General features: G+C 36.6%; 2 protein-coding genes across 2 annotated transcripts; one reads left to right on the forward strand and one right to left on the reverse strand.

Annotated features, from left to right (window-relative positions):
• Positions 1–2701: 2701 nt before the first annotated feature.
• Positions 2702–8029, reverse strand: LOC306864879 (ubiquitin carboxyl-terminal hydrolase 12A). Its single transcript, XM_079409154.1, has 9 exons — positions 7842–8029; positions 6692–6772; positions 6375–6588; positions 5085–5317; positions 4891–4967; positions 4716–4799; positions 4429–4626; positions 4120–4198; positions 2702–3529 (listed from the first exon to the last, which is right to left on the reverse strand). The coding sequence occupies exons 1-9, from the start codon at positions 7887–7889 to the stop codon at positions 3428–3430; spliced, it is 1116 nt and encodes a 371-aa protein (XP_079265280.1). The 5' UTR covers positions 7890–8029; the 3' UTR covers positions 2702–3427.
• Positions 8030–8629: 600 nt separating this feature from the next.
• LOC306864880 (large ribosomal subunit protein eL21-like) lies at positions 8630–10714 on the forward strand. Its single transcript, XM_079409155.1, has 6 exons — positions 8630–8670; positions 9265–9343; positions 9439–9500; positions 9584–9696; positions 10224–10374; positions 10591–10714. The coding sequence occupies exons 2-6, from the start codon at positions 9277–9279 to the stop codon at positions 10678–10680; spliced, it is 483 nt and encodes a 160-aa protein (XP_079265281.1). The 5' UTR covers positions 8630–8670; positions 9265–9276; the 3' UTR covers positions 10681–10714.
• Positions 10715–14782: the final 4068 nt, after the last annotated feature.

The raw sequence follows: 14782 nt of genomic DNA on the forward strand, positions 1-14782 counted from the left end.
TTAATCCTTTTGATCTTTTTTTTTTTTTTATCACAAAAATCTTACTTTTCATTGGATAATGAGAATTTAAAATGGGGAAAATATTATGAAATAAATGTTTTTCTCAAATACACGTTGGACACAATTATTGGCACCCCTACAAATTCTTATGAGTAAAATATCTCTAAAGTATATTCATATTCACAATTTTGAGCACTCCAGGGTGATTATGAACATGAAATTACCCAGCCATGGCTTCCTGTTTCACAGAAATATAAATAGGAGGGAAAACAAAGCCCAAATTCCCTTAATATACATCTCATCACAATGAGAAAAACCAAAGAATATATTTCTGATGTGCAGCAAAAGATAATTGAGCTTCACAAATTAGTGAAGTGGCTTTAAGAAAAGAGCTAGAGCAGTGAAAATTCCCATTTCCACCATCAGGGCAATAATTAATAATTAATTTCAACATAAAATGTTACGAAACTGCCTGGAAGAGGACGTGTGTCTATATCGTCCTAATGTCCACGGTGAGTAAGAGAGTTTGAGTAGCTAAAGACTCTCCAAGGACCACAGCTGGAGAATTGCAGAAAACAGTTGAGTCTCGGGGTCAGAAAACCTTTAAAAAATTGTCAAATAGCACCTACATCACCACGTTGTTTGGGAGGGTTTCAAGAAAAATTCTCCTAGCTCATCCAAAAACAAACTCCAGCATATTCAGTTATCAGACACGACTGGAGCTTCATATGGGACTGGCTTCTATGGTCAGATTAAACTAAAAAATTAGCTTTTTAGCAGAAAACACTCAAGATGGGTTTGGTGAACAAAGGGATAAAAAGTACCCCATGTGCACAATGAAATATACTGCTGTATTTTGATATTGTGGGCCTATATTTCTGCTGGAGGTCCTGGACATCTTGTTTAGATACATGGCATCATGGATTCTATCAACTACCAACAGACAAAAAATCAAAAAGTGACTGACTCTGTTAGAAATCTTATAATGGGCCATGTTTGGATCTTCCAACCGGACAATAATCCAAACACAAACCTCAAAAACAACACAAAAATGTGTCACTGAGCACAAATCCAAGCTTCTGCTTTGGCCATTCCAGTCCTCTGACCTGAACCCTGTAGAAAATGAGTGAGGTGAACTGAAGAGGAGAAGCACCGTCATGGAGCTGTGAATCTGAAGGATCTGGAAAGATTCTGGATGAAGGAACGGTCTCTGATCTCTTGTCAGGTGTGGACAAGATGGTGGCAAATGGAGGTTTCAAAAAGTATTGAATAAAAGGGTGCCGTTAATTGTGTATTACTAATTCATTTAGCTGACACTTTTATCCAAAGCGACTTACAATTGCTATATATGTCAGAGGTCGCACACCTCTGGAGCAACTAGGGGGTTAAGTGTCTCACGGTGGATTCGAACCCGGATCTCTCACACCAAAGGCATGTGTCTTATCCACTGCGCCATCACCACCCGCACCATTATATTAGAGAAAACATTTATTTCATAATGATATTTCCCCCCATTTTAAATTCTTATTCTCCAATGAAAGGTTAGATTTTTGTTTTGTTTTGAAATAAAAGATCAAAAGGATTAACAATGCAGATTGATTTTCTGCAGATTCATTTTCACTTTGATCATATTTACCAAGGGTGCCTATATTTTTGGCCATGACTGTATGTACATACACGTACTTATACAATATAATTCTTATTATTATCATTTTAATTAAACAAATCTTAAAAGACAATCTTATTTTTTTTAAGTGGGAGAATGATTTTGAAAATTCGACCCTGTTACCATGATTTTGTAAATAACTAATTAATACTAATTATTATAATAATTAATAAACCATGACCTTGAAAGGCTGGTAATGGCTAAATTAACTGTAAAACTGAACTTTGTTACTCTTTTGAAAGCACTAAAACATGCAAAAACATGTATTGCAAGATTTCAATTTATCTTGACTTGGCAAATGTAATATATTAACTTTTTTGTCCAATAGAACATTTAAGCTCTTAATTCACTTTAAAAACCACCTTTTCAAAACAGAAAACGCACCCATTTCAAATGACCCAGAAGGTATTGCAACGTGTCTGTGTAGGATGAGACCCATTTATCTAGCATCTGACATTCAGACTGCATCTTTCTGGAAAGATGCACATTGTGTTGCTCCCCTGTGAGAGCTATTCTCGGCGCGTGCTATTAACAGCACGCTCATCTGTGTCACCCACTTCCCCCACTATCTTCCCTCTCTCCTCCATCCTCTAACCCCACGCAGCCTTCATCTCCATGCCTCAAACTCAGACAGACTCACACCTCCTCAGACTAAACTGCGTAGTCAGTGATGACGCCTGATAAAATCCTTTCCAGTCTGAAACTAGGCTTGATATGGCTCTCAAATTACAGATTTGAGAATTGCTTTTGAGCACTAATAAATATATGTAACCTTTCGTGCAAATATAAAAGGATTCAACCACATAATGAGCTAGCAAAATCGTTGCAAAACAACACAGAACCTGTAAAGCTGGAGTGAGAGGAAAGCAATCGGTGAAAAAGGAATAAGGCTATGCAATTCTCCATCTTGCAGTAATCTTGACCGGCCACTGAGGGGCCACAATGATCAAGAATGAGTCATCAGCAAAAAAAAAAAAAAAAAAAGCCTTGGTTGTATGAAAAAGGCATCCAATCAAATCGCAGTAGGCTGGTAATAGCTGGTATTTACACACTTGCATGCATACATCCTATCTTGGTGTATACACTTTTATTTCTTTTTCTTTAAAACAGAAAATTATAATTTTCACAACAGACCGTCTCAAGCAAACCCTCACATTAACCTTCCAACATCTACAAAACTGTATCAAAAGTGCACCATAGTGTTATACATCTTTTCTGGTTCTATCCTCTTTTTTTGGCTATATCAGTAATATTATTATAATTCTCATAATATTTATACAAATATCACTCTGTACAAGGTAGAAATACATAACCCGCAATGCCCCGCAGCCAGAGCGTTTAGACCCTCCCCGCCATTATAATAAACACACCTGCTTTCCCCATGCACAAGTCTTCAGCCTCCTCACAGCCACAGGAATCAAAAAGTCGCAGCATGAAAGTTGAATGCAAATCCTGGTCGTATCATACAGTCTGTTACATTAAACACATTCTCTCCACGGTAAAGGACTGAACACAAGTGATGAAACGCTCCCATAACGTAAATACAACTGACAAACAACGTTCAAAAGGCCTTGCGACTGCATCGCGTCCAACGTTACTGCTGCGTGGAGACCGGCGAGGGTGGGCTTGGACGGGTGGGGTGGGGTGTGTGTGTGAGGCGCCGCTGCAGTAAGAACCTGCGCAGGTGGGATGCAGCAGGGTTCAGCGTACAGGTACGCCTGCTGCACAGGTGTCCGTAAGAGGACGCCGCTCTGGCCTCTCTCAGTCTCTGGACTGGTAAAACAGGATGTACCCGGACTCAGAGTTCTTGGAAATTTCTGAGGTTAATCCGTAGAACTCCTCAATCGCCTGGGCATCAATTTTCTACAGGGGGAAACAAATCTTTTTTTAACAAATGCAGAAAGACCATTCTGTAATCAATTACTTTTCCATGGCGTTTGTAGAGAAGCATAACTAGAAAAATATAGGTTCACTATAAAAACACTATATGATTTGATTTACTTGTTTATTTAAAATATATATATATTTATAAAGATTGCACTCTTATGAAATAAATATAGATTTCTATAATTTTTAATTTTATAGTTTTTTTAATTAATAAATAATTAAGAAAAAATATATTAAAAATTGGATTTAGAAAATTAAGATTTAATATTTTTACATATATTACATCTTAACATACATACATACATATACATGGCAGGAATTTAAAAAAGTTATTTTTTAAACATACATACATTTACGCGATTCTTATATATATATATATATATATATATATATATATATATAGAGAGATAGAGATAGATAGATATTTTTTTTCTTTTAATTCCTGCAAATCATTATCTTAAAGTTCCCTAATATTACATTTTTTCCATGACTGTGGGAACCCTGAATCTTGAAAATGTCTATATGAGTAAATAACTAATATTTATATATGACGGATGGCAGCTTACCTCTACGATGTCATCATCAAACAAGAGCCAGAAATCATGACTCTTTACAATTGCGATGTAGTGTCCTCGGTTTGGACCGCTATAAAAGCACACACACACAAAAAAACAAATCAAGGAAGCAAATCAGTGCAGTTCTCCTTTTTTTTTTTTTGCAAGGACAGATTTCAAAAAGCTTGCATGAAGAGATTCTGTTCACACAAGCAAGTATTGTGAAATCAGACAATGGAGGAGAAAGAAAATTCACATTTATAAAAGGTTTGAAAGTCCATTCTGGCTTCCTGGATTTAATTAAAACTTGTATTGACTCACCTGCCACAATGCACTACCACAGCGACCAGGTCGTAAAGCCTTTCAGGATTGGTGGCATCGCCAGAGGTGTTAAAGAGGCGGAGCTCCAGAGGGAAGACCACGCGGTAACTTAACTTAGTGTAGCGCTGCAGCTGCTCCATGTATTTAAATCTCTTCAAGTGCAAGGCGAGGATCATGGGAAGTTTCTTAACCCGCATTCTAGAGTAAAACACATTAATGTATTAAGTATATGCTAATTAATATATGGTCAGAAATCCAGGAAGCAGCTGGCAGAAATGAATGCTCACCGTTTGTGTGCCTCTTGTTTACTTCTGCATTCCTCACAGTAATATTTATACTCACTGCACAAGGTCTCTGTATTACTGAAACCTCTGTAAGGGGCCAGTAAGAAAAACAATAGTTTATTAAAACAGACACATATTCATGTTTAAACTGGGTTTAAGTGCGAGTATGCTTTCAGACCTGAGACAGTGTGTGATTGAAGTGTTCTGCTCCACGTCCACTGACAAGTCCAAGAAATCCTCATCTTTACTGCTTATCTGTGAGAAAACAAAGTCCAAAGACACAACTCGGATAAAAGCACAGCCAATCACAGTCGGCAGAAATATCAGGATACCGTCTTATTGGACTAAAGGGTTTACGTGAGGTGCTATTACCGTCTCGCAGGTGAGGCATCGCGTCTCATTGGTCAACGTGCCCTGGAAGATCTCATGAACCCAGGTGGAGGACGGTGGGGTGCTGTTATTGTTCTGTGAATCGAGTGTGCCATTGGCCAATTTGCCATTCTGCTTGTCTTGCTTGCGCTCTTCTTGTAGCAGGTCTGCTATAGTGTTCAGCAGGTAGTTGAGGAACTCGTGTGCATCTTGCTGCATGTAGTTATCAAACAGCTCTGTGGGAGGACAGGGAGAAAGAATGTTATCACAAGGAATCATGAATCTTTATGAATCTAATGTGTTTTTCTGGCCAATAAAAAACACTTAATTAAATGGAAGTTTTAAAATGTACATTTCTAATTTACTTGCTTCATCTAGATTAATAGTTACATGAATTAAATGAACGTTGAATGTGTCAACAACTGAGTAGTAGATGGTTATGCGATGAAATTTCAATTACAGTGCTGCTTTTGAAAAGCATTACGTTTTACAAAAAGGGTCTATTTGTTAACATGCACTAACAATGAAAAATATACTTTTAAAGTATTTATTAATCTCAGTTCATGTTAATTTCAACATTTAATAACACATTTAAATCAAAAGCTGTATCCGTTTATTTTCATGGTTAACACTTTATAATAAGGTCACATTAATTAATGAACTAACAATGACCAACACTTTTGTTACAATATTTATTAGTCTTTGTTAACATTAGTTAATAAAAAAACAACTGTTAGTTCATGTTAGCTCAAGTCCATTAAACAATATTTACAGATAAAACTTGTTGAAATTAACATTAACTTCAACTATGATTAATACATGCTTTAGAAGTACCGTAGTTTTCATTGTTAGTTAAGTTTATGGTTAGAAAATACTTGAACAATCGCTCCAATGTATTGAATTCCTCATTGTTAATTAATTTTATTTGTTTCGCTTAACTAACAGGACTGTACTGTATTAGCAGCTTTGTATCTAAAAAACCTTATAGTTAAGTAATTTGTAGCTAACATCTCATTATTCATAGTTTGCTTTATGCAAATTAATTAATTATTTGTTCAATATTATACATAAATTATATAGATTTAGTAAATGTGATGCAGCTGTTGTACCAGTACAACAACAGCAAAAAAAATAGTTTATTGTTTATTAGTTATTTTGTTGCGTTTCTTCTAAGAACAACTTCTTAGGATTGCGGCTCTTTATTTTCTGACCTAGAACTAGCATCTAAATTCACAGTGGCACTGAGAATTCAATTGAATTTGAATTCAATCCCTTCCTGCGTGTTTTCCGTACCGTTCTCTTTACGAAGTCTCGTAATGAACTTCTTCGGGGGTATCACACCAACTTTCCTCTTCTGGTTGGCTATACTGTGGAACAGGTCAGCCAGGCAGGTGAGCAGGTTCTCCTTGCGGCGCGGCTGGCTCCTGTACGCGAGGATCTTCTCCCGGAACGGCCGGCAGAAGTACAGTGCCTGGAGCACAGAGTTACAGTAGCAGGTGTTTCCAAACTGTGGAACGAAACAGACAGAACACACACTGATTCCAGAGCATAACAACAAACACACTGGTTGGAGAAAACTATATGAGACAGCAGGGAATGTCTTTGCTTACGTTGACCAATCCGAAGTAATGCTCATTGACAGGGAACTGCTCCGAGCCGATCTCTTTCTCCAAAGCGGAGGCATTGGCGCCCTGCAACAGAACAGGTGAACAGCTGTTCAGGTATTTACAGCTGCATACAGTTGGATAGAGAGTCTCTTAAATGGCTATGCTAACCACAGTTTCTACCACAAACAGATACTCTTACTACAGTAAAACTATGGTAAGTTGGTATTAGCCACCACATTTTTCAATAAATAAGAATTCTTACATTTTTAGAAGATAAAATTTTAATCAATTGTGGTTTTGCAGTATTAACTATAATTGTAGTAACTTTGTAGGCGGAAACTATGGTTAACTATGGTAAATGGTAAAGAAAACAAGATATCACGAAAAACACGTAAATGTGAACCTAAAAACAACCCTATAAAAACATGCAGTATATTTGTTGAGGTAAAACTACATTAGCACGCATTAGCATTTCACTGCCGTCACTTTTACATATAAAAACGCCAAATACAACGGGTAAAAATGTAATTAACAATCAAAATGCGGATAAAGCAGATACTATATGGAGGAACACACTGGGTGCGGAGATGCAGAGAGGGGATGGGACCGTGAAATCACGATGTGACCGCACTGGCAACAGCTTAGCACTGAAGCACAGGTACACTGGACGCATTTTACATCAGCATGATGCTCACGTTTGCCATACCTAAAACAATGCTCGTCTGAATGCTTATACTCATTTATTACACATAAATAACAATCGGAGATTATTTAGATGTCACTGTCTCGCGCTTATTAAGCACATCTCGCGATCATAACCCGAGCTGAATGACACTTCAGCTCAGCAGTTAGCAGATCTCTGCTTTGCTGCCTTCAGCAAATCCTATAAGGACGGGCGAATTTAAAAGCCTAACTCTATGTTAGGACGACAACCCGGTCGTGTCGTATATCTACCAAATAACAGTAATTATTTAGGCCCAATGCAAAATTCATAGCAAGCACACAGACGGATAAAGACAGCTCGCAACTGCAGCAGAGGAAAACTGGCAACCCAAGGAGTCCGATTGACTGAACTATTACAGCAAGCGGCCCTTTACAATATCACGCGAGTACTGGCGTCCAATTATCCGCGATTGAAGTGATATTTACTCACCATGGTACAAAAAGAGGCAAATTTGGAAACTGTCATTAGGATTTCCATTCGCCCAGCGCCATCTTCCACCCAATCACCGCGCGGAGGCGAAGAGGAGTCCCAGAGAGGACAGACTGCGTCCCTGCCAGAGCGAGATCCGCGGGGTCTTAGCGCCCACCGGAAACCGGCTTAATATAGCCAACGGAGAACTTACATAGAAAGTATACAACAAAATGTGTTTTTTTTATTATTTAAAATTACATAATTCATGTCAGTATTTTGAATAAAATAATACTGTAGTACAAATAATTAGTAAACTAGTTTGAGAGCATATTCAGTTTAACAGAGAGCATGTGGAGTACTTTTCAATTAAATTTGTAATAAAAAGTAATTGCGGAAGACTTTTGATGTACTTAACACCGTTAAAGCTATTTTTGAGTATTTTAAAGAGCTTGTCAAATTTTAGCAAAACTATTTAATTTAATACATTTAGTATTTTAAAATAAATATATATTATATTAATTATAATATCAAATATATTTATATTATCTAAACAAGGTTATTTTAATTTACTTAGATTAAACAAAGTAGAAGGTTAAATTTTAAGCTTCTTCTAAAAAAATACATTTACGCGATTCTAAACTATAACGATCCATGCAATGCTCTCTCAGACAGGTTTAAATGAGTAAAAATAAAACTGATTTTGTAAGACGATGCCCATCACTGACCAACAGCTCTGATACTTTTATTCAGGCAAACGAGTAGTCCTCCTATTCGTGCTTTGAAGGAAGCACCACAGGGTCCTATCATTCTCTTTCCGCCGTACCCGCCATCTTGCGAGCAACCGGGGGTAAGATGTGCTCCAGACATTATGTATTAAATCGCTAATTACATAGCTCTCGTTGAGCAGAAGTGCCACACAAAGCGCCCAAAAATACTTTACCTGGCATGGCATCGAAATTAAGCCCGCATGAGCGTTGCTGGATGCCGTAAAGAGTAAAATACAGAGTCGAGCTGGAGCGCGTCCGTTACATGTGGGCCATGCGCGTAAAAGCTACGCAAGAGTCGGTAATATAAAAATAAAGACGTGTAGAAATATTACAGATTTATCTGTGTTTTCGTACGATGTATTACGGACACAGAAATATTTTCGACAGTTGCAGGATGTCACTTAAGTTCGGTCCCTTATTCAATGGAGACGATGTATTTCTTGGCCATGAACTAAGTTAATGTGTTTGTCACAATTTAAGTGTCTATAACTATTTGTTGTTGATCATTGGAATAATTGCGTTGTTGCATCTATATAAGCAAATGTGTATTTTACTAACCAAAGTTTGTAAGCTAAGTATGGTATTTAATATACCGTGGCTGGATATAAAGTGTAGTTAAATGAAGTGTTTGAGAACTCGCATGTCTGATTGTATTGTATGTGTTTTGCACCCAGTAATCAGGCATCATGACAAACACCAGAGGCAAGAGGAGGGGGACCAGGTATATGTTTGCCAGGCCCTTCCGCAAGCATGGTGAATTCATTTATATCACTATTTATTTTGTACTTAAGCACAAACATTGTTACAGAAATTTTTTAGATTTGACACTGCTTTTCATTCTATAACAGGCCCAATCCCTCTGTCCACCTACATGCGCATCTACAAGAAGGGTGATATTGTAGACATCAAGGTAAGATTTATTAAAAGAGAGATTTGCTACAGTATACGTTTTTTGCTGTCAAGAGAATTTATTAAAACTACGTTTTTATCCAGGGCACAGGAACCATTCAGAAGGGCATGCCTCATAAATGCTACCATGGCAAAACAGGACGCATTTATAATGTTACACAGCATGCTGTAGGCATCATTGTCAACAAGCAAGTCAAGTAAGTACCACGCTGAACATGACATGATCTATACTTTGATAAAAATACATTTTAAATGCTATAATAATGCAACATAGATTAGTTAGTGATAGCTGGAGGTTTAGTTACACCAGTCAAACAAGTACAGAAACCACTTGGCTCTGAATTAATATCTAGGAAAAATGCCTAATGTAAACTTTTGATACATTGTTTTTATTTTTAAAGAACACTTTTTTTTATTTATTTATAACTTAAGTATTTAACCTACCAGTTTGAAGAAGTGTTCTAACATAGTTTTTACATGTACAATATCAATAAAACTGAAGGGTTTTAATGTGTAATGCCCCAGATTCACTTTGCCATAAGGGCCATCCAGTGTCCTAAGTGGTCATTAATGTGGGCGAGAGCAGTCATCCTTATGCACCCTGGAAAGGCACGTTAATGCCTTTACCAGATTGTCAATATGGAAACATGCCACTCATGGATAAATCTTGTAAATGTACAACGCTGTTTGTCATTTAAGTGACAAATTATTGTTTTACTTTTAGGGGCAAGATCCTGGCTAAGAGAATTAATGTGCGTATCGAGCATGTTAAGCACTCGAAGAGCAGAGACAGCTTCCTGAAGCGCGTTCAGGAGAACGAGAAGCAGAAGTTGGAGGCTAAGCAGAAGGGCACCTGGGTTGATCTGAAACGCCAGGTATAAGATTATTCAGTGTTTATTGGTTACTGTCTTGGATGTTACATTTTCTTGTACTCCCTGATGTAAATTCATGTTTATATGCCAAACTGTTAAAGTAAAACTAAAACATAGGCCATTATGATATTTAATTTGTGTGATTGGTTAAAATGACAGTTATAACAGATCTGGCTGATATTCTTTCATTGTGGTGTTGATGTCTTATCTTGTTTTCAGCCTGCTGCTCCACGGCCAGCACACTTTGTCAGCACCAAGAACAACGAGCCTCAGCTCCTGGAGCCCATCCCCTACGAGTTCATGGCATAAATCTGCTGACCAAAATAAAGATCTTGGTACCATATACTGTTAGTTTGGAACTCTCTCTCTAACCATTGTTCAAGTGTGCTTATATTGTGTGAATGAATATGAGCTGTGTGTGGAGTATTGTTATTGAGATGATATAAAGGTATTAGAGGAAACATGTCAATACACAATTGTTACTTTAGTCCATTTATGTGATAAAGCTATTATAGAACTGTAGGTGCATATGTTTATATTTTTAGTTATAATTTTCAGCTCACAGCTCAGTAGAGAATGTAAGCGTAGTTCAAACATAGCAAAAATTTTATTTGTATTTGCAGCTCAAATACAAATAAATATTCTGGATATTCCAATATTAGGTCTTTTTACTTTGCTATGGATAGCGACAAGCTTTCTAATTTCTCTTGCTTTTAAGCAATCTGAATATGATGCTTGCCAAGGTTTTGTACTGCGTGTGGTTCGTGTAAAACATCAAATGACCAAATATGACCGAAAGTTCCCAGCTTTCATTTTAACATATCAAAGTAATATGTAATTTTATAAAGCTGTCTTGTGTATTACAGCAAACTCCAAACATAATACAGTTTTGGCCTTTCTCTGAACTGGCTTTCTTTAAGTGGCACTTTCATACAGCCTAAAGTAAGAACAGAACAAAAAAATTGTGGCTGTAATAAAAATGCCTCACAGCGAAATAGCTCTGTACCTTTATAAAGTGTTGAAGGTGGCCTTATGTTGAATTGCTCAATTTAGTAGAACAGTCTGATCTTCATATCCAGTCCAGTCTACAAATAACTTGACACTGATTATAGGAAGGTTACATTTTTTCCATTCTTTTCATAACCAGCTCTAGAGTTTGCTGCTGTTCACAGGTCTACAACTGCTCATACCTGTATGTGCAGTTATAAAAAGGTGAAAGTAATCATGTCATTACAACTAAACACATTTGTATTTCAAAAATTAGTAAAACAATTACTTAGTGTAGTGATTCTGATCTCAAGGTTATTCACGGCATTTAATTCAAGTTACTACAAAGAAAATATCTGTTTAGAACATTTCAGTTGCAGAACAGCGGAATAAGAAAATACTTTCTGAATTAACTCTACACTATTTTCATTACTAGGTCGCAAAATACTCCGAAAAGATTGTTGTGCTTAATTGTATGGTAGTTAACATGAGCTGTCACTAGAAGGCAGCATTAGCCGTTGTCCCATTTCTGTTCAACTGAAAAGATCCTTGAGTTAAAGTGTGATAAAACACGTGATTGAATATATTTAATTACATATCGCATCTAAGATCTATTAGACTCGAGAAAAGTATTGATTCCTTTTGTAGCACAGATCATGACAGTGTATTAAAAATTAATTCACGAGTTTTGTTGGCATCAAAATGTTCAGACAGATCAATATGGAATTTTGTTTTAGCCTAGAGTTTAAATTTCAGACAAATCTCAGTCACTGTGTTCTTGATGGTGATTTTTTTTTTGTCGAGGAAAACATGATGAGTATTGAAGTATCCAGACACTATAACCACGTTATGATATATGTCCATGCATATTGTTAATTCTGACATTACAATGAAGTGATAAAACGTTATTCACAAAAGAAAGATTCAAGAGTTTTATTTGTCACATACACAATTATACAGAGTATAACCAGCAGTGAAATGTAGGAAAGTTCTGCATACAGCCCTGCATCTTGGGGAAAAAGTCTTAAAAAAAGGAGAAATATTACCTAATCTTGTGGTGCTGGGCTCAAAAAATCTCAATAAAAAAAATCCATCACATTCATTTTCAAGTTATATGTATGTGTTAACTTTAACACACCTATAAATATAACAAAACAGTCAAATGTCTTTTAATGACAAAAAAAAAAAATCTTATTTACAATCTGAAAAGTGGAAATGGAAAAAGTGAAAATCAGGCATAAAATAATGTCTTCAGAATGACTGATGCATGTGAAAAAAATGTGAGAATTGAGCAAATAGTTGTAACCTGGTTTAAAAATATATAGGAATTATATCATTGTAGCAGTTTTCTTGTGATTAAGGCATAATACAAGACTTCTTCACCTTATGGTTTTTCAAAAGCAAAACAATGCTATAAAATCATATTTTGTAAGAAAGTGTGCTAGAGAAAAACAGACACTGCAGCTCCCCGAATTTAGTAGGAAACAAGTATTGGATTTCATTCAGCAAATATGATGAAGGGCAGTGTTATTAAAAAATTACAATATAAAACAACAGGTTGACTAAAAAGAAAACACCAAATAAGCTATATATGAATGTATTTTCAAATGTTCTATAGTGATGAGTCAAATTATGACTACATAACAAAACATGCTCACTTGTAAATACCCAAATTTGCTGATACATGCCTGGTTTGTGGAGTATGTACACTTGAGTAGCTACTATTCTGGGCCTTTTGTGTGTTTGATGTTCTTTGTGTGATTTGGTGTGTAAGAGAGGACCACCTTTCTCTATCTTGACTTGTGCTGTGTAATCAGAGTGGCTGAATGCCTGACTGCATATCTGACAAATGTTATCTCATCCCACCTCAGTACTTCACCCAATATTTGCTTCAATTAGGGTCAGTTCCTGAGATACGCAGCAGCTGTGTGGGTGCGTATGAGAAATAGCGTTAATTCCATGATGTTCTCATATGCACGTCCTTCGCTGCATTTTTATTTCATTATATGTACACAGCATTTCTACATTATAGTTCAACAGCTTCATTTAGATTTAGCTGTATGAGGTAGAATCTGACCTTAGTCCTTTTTAGGCGTGATCTATTAATTCTGTCCTCAGAGGACACACAGGTCTGGGAATTAGCCACAGTATTAGGATGGCACGCTGAGAGGTCATAGCATGACTGTGAGAATGTGTGAGGATGAATAGATAACCTCATTGTGTGCTGTGCCTATCCGCTGGCCCTGTTCCCTCTGCTATCATGCGGCTGTTAGATATTTGTAAGGATTGGGATGAAGGTGATGAGGGCTCGCAGAGGTCATAATCAATAGTATCAATCAACAAGTGACATGTTGCCCTGGTATTGGCGAGAATGGCAGAAGAAATTTCATTAGTAATGAATTAACACTGACTATATGCCACTAAGGCAGGAACTTTACATCAAACTTAGCTTGTTATTGTGTAAAACTTTAAGGGCCCTGTGATGAGGGGAGTCCATGTCTTTACGCTGTTAATTTATATCCCATGAATTTAATCGAAAACGCTATAGTGTAATGTTTAAAATATCAGACAGAATAATATATAACATATCAACATTACCACAATATTTTATTTAAATTATCTAATTGAATCCAAAGTTCTGTAATGAAACTCCAGATGACGTAGGTCATTAGGTTCTAAATCTATATGATATAATGACATCATTATTCAATTGGAGCAGCTGATTGGTTTCTTTTCGCATCAGCAGCCAATCAGTTTGCTACTCAACATTCAAATTTCGGCTAGTGCTTGCTGTAGCAGTTGCAGTGCGCTTCAGAAACCCTCCACCTTCCCCAGCTCAACCTGTCTAAATCTGCTACAGGGGGATTTTTATGTATGCTATATAAGGGGGCTATTTCATATATGACAGCAGTATTTCTTACATGCTCACAGCAGCATGTCTGTTGATGTATGGGCAATAGCAAGTCTCTGTACTTGCTCTGCCACAGCAGCGTATAAGATCTATTCCGCCAAGACCAAATACATTATCATTGCCATGTATATTACCACGCTAAACTCTACAAGAACTGTAATGACAGAACATACTTTAGTTCAGTTTGAATGCTTTATCAGACAAAACTGAAATCTCTAACTTCTGAAAGTCTGATTCGTTCTAATATGTAATTTTATCCTAAACGGTTCTGTCATATTTTATTTATTTGTATTTTTGGATATAGTCAGATTCATTCTAGTCCATTGGTAAGTTTGAACATTCCTCTCTCATATGTAATGTTGGAAAGTCTGATTCAACTGGTTCTTTCGAATGGTCCTCACTCTCATATGCACTGAGGAATAGTCCAATTCATTCTAGTGAATTGGTTGGTTCAGATGGATTATATAAATAAACTCTGATTCATCAATTTGAGTCAAAAAACGTATTTGTAAT

The sequence above is a fragment of the Barbus barbus genome (assembly GCF_936440315.1).
Source record: "Barbus barbus genome assembly, chromosome: 46".
Lineage (NCBI taxonomy): Eukaryota > Metazoa > Chordata > Actinopteri > Cypriniformes > Cyprinidae > Barbus > Barbus barbus.

What these genes read in the sequence shown, in the direction of transcription:
- LOC306864880 (XM_079409155.1), top strand. Translation starts at nt 9,277, where the DNA reads ATGACAAACACCAGAGGCAAGAGGAGGGGGACCAGGTATATGTTTGCC. An exon ending in CAGGCCCTTCCGCAAGCATG is followed by an intron (nt 9,344 to 9,438) that starts GTGAATTCATTT and finishes ATTCTATAACAG; the next exon opens with GCCCAATCCCTCTGTCCACC. An exon ending in GGGTTGATCTGAAACGCCAG is followed by an intron (nt 10,375 to 10,590) that starts GTATAAGATTAT and finishes TCTTGTTTTCAG; the next exon opens with CCTGCTGCTCCACGGCCAGC.
- LOC306864879 (XM_079409154.1), bottom strand. Translation starts at nt 7,889, where the DNA reads ATGGAAATCCTAATGACAGTTTCCAAATTTGCCTCTTTTTGTACCATG. An exon ending in ATTACTTCGGATTGGTCAAC is followed by an intron (nt 6,589 to 6,691) that starts GTAAGCAAAGAC and finishes TTCGTTCCACAG; the next exon opens with TTTGGAAACACCTGCTACTG. An exon ending in AAACAAGAGGCACACAAACG is followed by an intron (nt 4,627 to 4,715) that starts GTGAGCATTCAT and finishes GTTTTACTCTAG; the next exon opens with AATGCGGGTTAAGAAACTTC.